The 8,493-nt window shown below is 46.0% G+C and overlaps 3 protein-coding genes across 8 annotated transcripts in view; 2 read left to right on the top strand and 1 right to left on the bottom strand.

Moving 5' to 3' along the window:
- LRRC43 (leucine rich repeat containing 43) overlaps positions 1 to 582 on the top strand; it is a 15,577-nt gene extending 14,995 nt beyond the window's left edge. For all 5 annotated transcript variants that reach the window (XR_002443424.1, XM_021412702.1, XM_021412704.1 and 2 more), the window contains one exon: positions 446 to 582. The gene's annotated coding sequence lies outside the window, so the exon portion shown is untranslated. The remainder of the gene's footprint in view (positions 1 to 445) is intronic.
- Positions 260 to 1,576, top strand: B3GNT4 (UDP-GlcNAc:betaGal beta-1,3-N-acetylglucosaminyltransferase 4). Its single transcript, XM_021413063.1, has one exon. It carries the CDS (start codon positions 260 to 262, stop codon positions 1,574 to 1,576), a length of 1,317 nt encoding a protein of 438 aa, XP_021268738.1.
- DIABLO (diablo IAP-binding mitochondrial protein) lies at positions 3,498 to 8,473 on the bottom strand. Of its 2 annotated transcripts, XM_021412733.1 has the most exons (7): positions 8,303 to 8,473; positions 7,621 to 7,741; positions 7,094 to 7,225; positions 6,054 to 6,164; positions 5,466 to 5,562; positions 4,489 to 4,674; positions 3,498 to 3,906 (listed from the first exon to the last, which is right to left on the bottom strand). In XM_021412733.1, exons 1-7 carry the CDS (start codon positions 8,347 to 8,349, stop codon positions 3,791 to 3,793), a joined length of 810 nt encoding a protein of 269 aa, XP_021268408.1. In that variant the 5' UTR covers positions 8,350 to 8,473; the 3' UTR covers positions 3,498 to 3,790. The 2 variants fall into 2 exon arrangements, with proteins under 2 accessions (XP_021268408.1, XP_021268409.1); XM_021412734.1 differs by having other exon boundaries at positions 3,498 to 4,674.

Raw genomic sequence — 8,493 nt, forward strand, 5'->3', positions numbered from 1 at the left:
CGGGGCGGGCTGGGCTGGGGAGGTGGAGCTCGTGGGCTGCTGCCGACGGCAGCGAGGAGAAGACGGCTCGCTGTGTTCCCGGTAAGCGTTGGTGTAGCTGCGGGGCGGGGCGGGACGGGACGGGACGGGGCCGAGCAGAGCCGAGTGCGGGCAGCGCGCTGCGGCCACCGGCCGAGCTGTGCCCCGGAGCGGCTCCTTAGCTCGGCGCCCCGCTCCCGTCCTGGCCGGCAAATCCGTGGTGCGACCCAGAAAATTCGGGATGGGAACGGTGAGGAGCGCTCCCTGCGGAACCGGCTGCGGCGTTTCGCCGTCCCATCCTCTGCTGGGACCGCGCGCTCCGTCTGCGGGGGGCTGCGGCTGCAGGGATGGGTGTGCTAGGACGGGGAATGGAAAGTGCAAGTTGGCTGTTTCGCCGTTAAAGGGTTATCTCTCCTCACTCGGACAGGGTCTGCGTTCTGCACCGGAGGCTGCGATGTATCCCAGGATTAAAAGCCTTGCACTTTACGCCTTTTCAGTCATGCTGCTGGCATGTCTTTTTTACATCAGGAGAGAAGCAAAGCTGCCAACGTCACCAGCGGACCAGAAGGTGGAAGTAGCAAATCCCAAATCTTTGTTTCTGGGTAATGCTGAACCCAGCAAGTGCTTGCCTGACTTGGCGATTGCTAATTCTTCTCTTGCCCTCCCAGAGCTTCACCGTGTCTTCCTGACTTACAGGCACTGCCGAAACTTCTCCGTCCTGCTGAAGCCTTCCAGGTGCAGCACGGAGACCTTCCTCCTGCTGGCCATCAAGTCTGCCCCAGTCAATATAGAACAGCGGGCGGCAATCAGGAACACGTGGGGCAAGGAGGTCTCCATTGGTGGCAGGCGCATTAGGCTGGTGTTCCTTCTGGGGCGCTCGGAGGCCAAAAACCAGATGCAGTCGCTGCACCAGCTGCTGGCTTATGAGAGCCAAGAGTTCGATGACATTTTGCAGTGGGATTTTGTCGATAACTTCTTCAATTTGACCCTCAAGGAGCTGCATTTCCTCCGCTGGTTCGTTGAGGATTGTCTGAATGCTAGGTTTGTGCTGAAGGGCGATGATGATGTCTTTATCAACACTTACAATGTTGTTGAGTTTCTCCAGGAGCTGAACCCTGAACAAGATCTCTTTGTTGGAGACGTGATCATCAATGCTCGGCCCATCAGGAACACAAAGGCCAAGTACTTCGTTCCTGAGTCTATGTACGGAGCTTCCTTCTACCCGCTGTATGCGGGTGGAGGCGGCTACGTGATGTCCAGAACGACAGTGCAACGCCTCCGGAGCACCGCAGAGGGCATGGAGCTCTTCCCGATAGATGACGTCTTTGTGGGCATGTGTCTGGCAAAGATGGCAGTGGCCCCAAAGAACCACGCTGGCTTTAAGACTTTTGGGATCCAGAGACCTTTCAATCCTTTCGATCCGTGCTTGTACAAGGAACTGATGGTTGTGCACAGACTAAACCCAACCCAGATGTGGATCATGTGGACGCTGGTGAAGGATGACAGCATTAGGTGTGCAGTGTCAGTAACACACACCTACCGAAGGGGCTGGAAGTGAAGCTACTGCTGAGCACAGCGGCAGTTGGCTGTTGACGGATACAGGGTATTTAAACTAAAAATCAGGTTGTGGTAGAAATGTTTTCTACTAACAGGTTATACTTGAGCCAAGGGATTTTGTTTTGCAGTCGGTCTTATTCTGTCAGCGGGTTATTGAGGTGGTTGAATTGTCACGGGAAGGGCTGGTAGCTTGGAGACGCAGCACAGGGACTTTGCTCGCTTTCTCTTAGCCATGCTCAAGTGAGGCGAGTCACAGCGGCTGCAGGTGATGTGAATGAAGTGCCACCTCCATTGGAGGCTCGCAACACTGAGACTGGTGTCTAATTCGTTCTCTTGTAGGAAAGCTCGTGATGAGTAATGAGTGACAGTACTTGAAATTACTTCTAACCTTTTGAAATCAAGGCAAGGGTAGAACAAAGGCAGGAGTATGCTGCTGCGTGCACTGCACTGCAAATCTACTGTCCCAGATCAGCAATCCTGCAAGTCCTACAGGACAGCAGGAGAAAGAGAAGGGAGAGGGGAAAGCAAGGCTTGGAAACATATTGCCTTAACACAGCACAGTGATCTCCCAGTGCTGTGAGGGATTGGGCTCCAACTCGAGCCGTTTGGATTTTACAGAAGGTTATTACAGGCTGACTTGCACTGGAAGCTTTTGCACAAACACTTTCTGATTGGGTTCTAGAGGAGAAGTATGTCCTGAGCAGTAGTAAAGCACAGTGGCTGCAGCATTTCAGGCTGCATGGGAGGTGTTTGGGATTTATTTGGTTTGTTTGGTTTTTGTAATGTTGGATATAAATAAAATACAGTTTTGAAAATGTTTTCATGGGAGTACTTGTGTGTCTCCTGGAAGCTAAAAGAACTACAAGCAAAAAGAGGCTGAGATCTGGCACTGAGTACTTGCATGAAGGAGCTGCTGATATTAAAGAGGTCAGGGTTATAACTTGCCACATCCTCTGCTTTCTCTCCCCACCCCGACCAGACATGATGTGCTAATACGGAAGCAGCAATTCAGCTGAGTGCTCTAAGTAACTAACCTAAGAAATGATTAAATGTGAAGCCAAGATTTGCTGATGCTTTATGAAGCTTCTCAGCTCCAGGGTGTCTTGCTGCTAGATGTGCTGTGCGTGAGCTGGCAGGGATGTTGTGGCTCTTCTGGGCTTAAGTGTGTTGGTTAGTTCCTGATACGCAACTCTCACTTCTCAGTGAAGGTTTGGAGCTTCTTTCCTCCCTCCTGGGTTGTTGCTCATCTGTCTTAAGCTATGCAAGTATCAGAGCTATTGCAGCATCTTGATAGCTACACAACGTGCACCTGCATTTCGGACAGTGGTTTGGCAGGAGTTCTTAAATTACTGCACAGAGCAAATAGGAGCAGCTGTGGTTAGAAGGCTGATCTGAAGTTGCATTTAGCTCTTGAGGGTGTGGTTGTGTCACAGTTTACAACTAATAGTCTCAAGGTAGTAGGGATGTTCCAAATGCTCCAGCCCAGAGCTGCGTTTGGAACCCTCTGATGCAGCAGACACTAGCATTTTCCTAGGAGCTTTGATTCCAAACTCTACCATCCTCCTTAGATACAGCAGCATCTAGTGAGGAGCAGGAGCAAAGAAAGGGTGGTTGTTTGTTTTTAAAAACTCTTTTATGTTTTAATCTATAAATGTACAGTGGTGTGCAGCTGAGACTGCAGTTGTTCAAAGGCAGGCAAAATGAGACAGACAAGGCCCAGGTTACAGCTGAAAAGATACCTCGTCAAGCAGAACTCAGTTTAGTAACAGCAACCTCAACACAGATGTAGTGCATCTGACGTTAATGTGTAGTGCAAAATCTTACGATTGTGTGCCTTCTTACAAAAACTGATGAATGGGGATTAACTGACTCAAATCAGCACTGGTAAAGTTCTGTCTTATCAGTGCTATTCTACAAAGCAATCTCAGCTAAGGTTTTATTGTTTATACAGTTAACACTGCAAATTTCATATTAAGCTGTTAAGTTAGGAAATGAACACAACGGAAGATACCTGTGGTTTTGAAGTCTGCTGTGAAACATTAAGATTACAGAAAGAGAAAATGAAGATTATTTTTTTGAAACTTTTGCTGGAAAGCATTCAGATATGTAAAACTCACTTTTGTTTAGTTTTATAAAATCTGCAGCAGTTTCCACTCTGCAACCACAATATTTTGTCAATCGAATCTCCTTTTGCTTCCTGGGGAAGGCAGATGTATTACAAGCACTGACTCTTGGGTGAAAGAAGCTGTTGTACTGAACCGTGCAAAACTTCTCTGAGAGGATCTTGGATAACTCCATAGCAGGTTTTCAGCTCTATAGCAAGCAGTTCCCCTGATTACAATTAAGTGCAATTAGATATAGCTATCAGACTCAACTCTGTTACAAGCTTTTAAGTCAAAACAGAAAACAGCACTTAATCTTTTATCTATGTGGGCATACTTGGAATGAAATGAATATGCACAATTTAATAAAGTTATCTACTAACAGACATTATTTACTCCACAGGTTAAAAATAATAACTTAAATACAATTCTTTGGTTGATACCTACTTATCCTCTATGTTAGAGAGCTCTCACAAACATACCAAACCATTGGTAGGATATTCCCAGCAGAGACAATTAACAACAAGCTATCGTTGATAGCAATTTTCACATTTGCATAGTTAAACACTTAAATAACTGAATCCATAATTATAAACAAGGTCAAGGCCTTTCAGATTCTTGGAATTGACTTGATCTGTAAAGCAAGCCTAGTGGGGAGGGGGGGGTAGGAATGCAGTCACAGGCTTATTTCAGAAGTTTCCTGCTATCCAATACTTCAAAGTTTGGGACCCTTCAACTTCTGATTGATTCTCACATGTTCTAAAGTGACACTTAAGTTCATTTCAGTCTTCCCGAAGATAAGGGTCCTCACCTGCATCTGTACTTCCTAAAATACCCTGAGGCAACGAAGATTCCTCTCCTTGAGCTTTTAGGAGCTCCTCTGTTTGAGCTTCAGCTAACTTGGTCTCTGCCTTCTGGGACAGCTGCCGCACTTCTTGCACCTGTGATTTGATTAGCTGAATGTGGCTACGAGCTGTCACTGAGGCTTGATCTGCACCTGAAAAGCAGTCATTTAAATGTATAGGGTTAGAAGAGCACTCAGCAAACCTTCAATTAAGGAAGGAAATGTCTGTAATTATCACCTGCTTTGCTAAGTGTTTTGATGGTTCTTGGGCTATATTAATGCTAAACGTGTTTACTGTTCATTTACCTTAAACAGTATGCCAGCGTTAAGATTTCTATGCCCTCCTAATTCTTCCATCCCAGCCAGGTTTCAGCCAGGATCCAATCAGACTGATCAGCTGGTGCTGCTGGCCTTGAGAACAAAACCCAGCCCACTCATTGCGACAGGCACTTTTGGTCCTTGTGCAGTAGTTGAACCCACCATCATCTGGGACATCTGTGGCACTGCTGAACTTGGAAACCCTATGCTCCTACCGATTCTATGCCTTTTTCAACAGTTTCATCAGGAAACTGCACTCACACAGGTAGGCTGCCCCTATGTATTTACTGTTTTCCTTCTTCTTTCTCTGCCACAGTATTTTTGCTGATCTGTCCTAAGTCAGCCCATAACTCAACCTTAGAGTTATCAAGTCTCTGCACACTTTGCGAAAGCGTGTATGTATCGATATGAACAGTAGATGAAGTTTCCAGCCCTAGTTCCCAGGACATTTTTACTAGATCTGTAGCCAATAAAATAAGTTCTTAGCACTGCTAAAAAAACAGGCACTAATTCTACACTGGTACATTAACTGAATTTATATTCCCTGTCTCTCTCAACTCCATTCTCATAGAATAAATACTGCCTAAACATTAAGTGAAAGACTCAGCTTTTCTGCTTGAGCATACCTGATTGATACGCAGCTTCTGCTGCCATCTCTGAAAGACGTAATGCTGTCATCCAGCTGGATTCTAGCCTTAGGTATTCTTGCTGTTTTGTTGTCATCTAGGAATAAAATGAAGTATTATTCAATTTGATATGAGAATATCTGAATGCTGTTCCAAACAGTACCTCTGTGAGCAAGCAAGACTAGAGCTTTCTGAGAAAAAGCAGAAGAGGCAGACTGCTGACTGTGATACAAGCTGCAGCTAGTTAAGTTCCTTAACGGACAACCTTGAAGTTTGTTTAGATAATGGGAAGGGACTGTGCCTTTGTATTGAACAGATAAGGGATGTTCTGTGAGACTTTATATTGAATAGACAAGGGAGGTTCCACAACTCTTTGTATGGAATATGAATGTACCTCTGGGAAGACCTCTGAGTGTATATAAACTGAAGACCTTTTTGTGCAAGGTGTGCGTGATATGAGGAGAGTATCCTCCACACATTCAGTGCTGTTATTAAAGAATGCCTACTTTCTAACACTCTAACTTGAGTCTTAGAGAGTTTCTTGATCGACTGCTTTATGGTGACAACTGAAGGGAGACAACAGCTTACATCAACTCTGGCTCCTATTACCACCTGCCAGACTGCATCCACTTCGTCTGAGTTCATTTTCCCAAGAAGATTTGTGTATTGCTTGTAGAGAGACACCAACGTATAAACTGCCTGCAAAGGAATTATTTCACACAGTTACATGAAACTATAGATGTTGGCTCATTGCTGTTAATGAGTCACAGAAAGCAAGAAAAGAACTAACCTATCTGTGTTTAATCTCCAGTATATGCAGTGGGTAACAAAATCGTTGAATACTTCCCAAGGTGCTTTGCTCTTAAGTTTGCTGTTAAACATGTTGAAAAAAGGAAGGAGTATACTCTGACTCGAGCACCAGAACTTTGATGCTCCAAGAGTGTGCATCATTCTGGGCTTCTCAGAATTCAGAGCATGGAACCGCCACTCTGATTTCCTACTCTGAAAGCCCACTGCTTCCTACGTGTGCTACAGCAGTTCCTTGCAGTACCACAGAAATATATTTGTACTGCACAGGAAAAGCAGAAATATGTAAAAGTACATTAGTCTATAGCAATTTTGGAGATACTGATAGAATTTGCTGTCTGCCTACCATAGGGCCATAGTAGTATTCTTTATAACTGCCATAGCAATGAGGCAATAATACATGTCATTATAGATAAGGAAGGAATGCAAATACTCTATTCAAATTAGCACTTCTCTGTAAAATTAAAAATGTATCTTGTTGTTTCAAGTTTAAATGTGGGTTATTCCATTCTTCTGATTAAACTCAAATTTATGGACATAGAAATAGGCACGGAGGGTAAATAAAAATATAAGGCAGAATATCCTATGTACTCAATGTGCAGGAATCTGATAACTGCTCTACAGGTCTGCCCTGAGTAACTGGTCTGAATTTCTTCAGCCCTTGTTCTGAAACACAAGTCCCTTCAACTTAAGTTCAAGATCAGAGGAAAGGTCTAACAAACCTAAACATAACTTCCACCCTTAATGTAGTAAGAGAATGGTGAGCTCTACTCCATAATTTCCCAGGGACCTGAAGCGAAGTGCATCATCTCACATCTTACCTTTGTATACTCTGTCAGTGCTTCAATCAATGCATATGTTGTTTGAGAGAGGAGAGTGGAAGTACTGTCTGTTACCAAAGAAACTGCTCTTTTAATCAAGGCATCGTTACTGAGAGAAGCTGAGTTCTGTTTCTGAAAGACAACAAATTTGCATTATCATTACACTTTCATATATATATATTATTGGTAACTAATAATTATAAGAAAAGGCAACACTGCTAATTACAAGATTGGACAGCCTACAGCAAACCACCAGTACAAATTTCTCTGTAAAACAGAGCCGCTTTTCTTCTTCTTTTTGTTTTTGCAAGATGTTACTGAAGGTAAACACTGTCTTTCTCATTTCCTTTCCTTAACAAGTACATGGCTTCAACACCCGTGAGCCCTAAGGAAGAATCAAGATGGTACACAGGAAAGTGTAAGTACCAGCTTGTAAAATGCTAAACATGTGTTTCTGAGTATTTGGCACATATAAGGAATGGTTTCTAACACGCAGGGCTGCACACCCGTCACTGGCGATCCCTTACCTCTACGACCGGGACCGCGCACAGAGCCGCTCCCAGCCCTGCGCCCACCACGCGGCGCCACCGCCCGCTCCCACCAGGAAGGCAGCGTCTGCTGGTGCTGGCCAGCGCCGGAAGGCTGTGCCTGGGCATGCAAGAAACAGAGTGAGCGCAGAAATAACGGCGCAGAAATAACCTGCAGCAGCTGGTGGAGGTGACGTAGAACCAGCGATATTCTGTAATAAGTGAGTAAGCATATTAACTCCTATTACGTTGTTTAGGTATAAAGGCAAGAAACAACAGCTGGGCACAGTAACTGGCAAACTGAGGGAATGTATTTTGCTTTATCCGGTGCTAACGCATTGTAAATACTCGGTAATACTGACAATCAAGGTCTAAAGCGTGCTTAAAAACAGAAAATAGCACACGCAGGTGGTATGGCAGTAACTGCTGGCTGCACCCCCGTGGCGCTGGGGGCGTGTTGTGCTCAGTTCTGTTGGCAGTCGGTGCTGTGGAGGTGTCTGTGGGGCTGGGGCCTCCCCCAGAAATACTAGCGCAGAACGAGCGTCCCCTCCTCGGGAGCACTTCCTTGTACATCAATTTTCTGAAAACAACCGGTCGCTTTTCCTCCTTGTACGCTGCGTGCTCCCAACCCAGGTGGGCACCGCCGCCCCGGCCCGGCCTGGCCCACCCGTCACCGCCGTACCTGACGAGCGAGCGCCAACACCGCAACCACCGAAACCCTGCGGCCATTTTGAGAGCGGGCGGGACGCCGGAAGTGACGTCACGATGGGGGCGGTGGTCCGGAGCGGCCCGCGCGCAGAGGGCGGGCACGTGGGGAGGGCGCGAGTCTCGGCCGTTGGGTAACGGTCGCTGTGAGGGGCGGTCCCGCCGTGA

The sequence above is a fragment of the Numida meleagris genome, chromosome 14, assembly GCF_002078875.1.
Source record: "Numida meleagris isolate 19003 breed g44 Domestic line chromosome 14, NumMel1.0, whole genome shotgun sequence".
NCBI lineage: Eukaryota > Metazoa > Chordata > Aves > Galliformes > Numididae > Numida > Numida meleagris.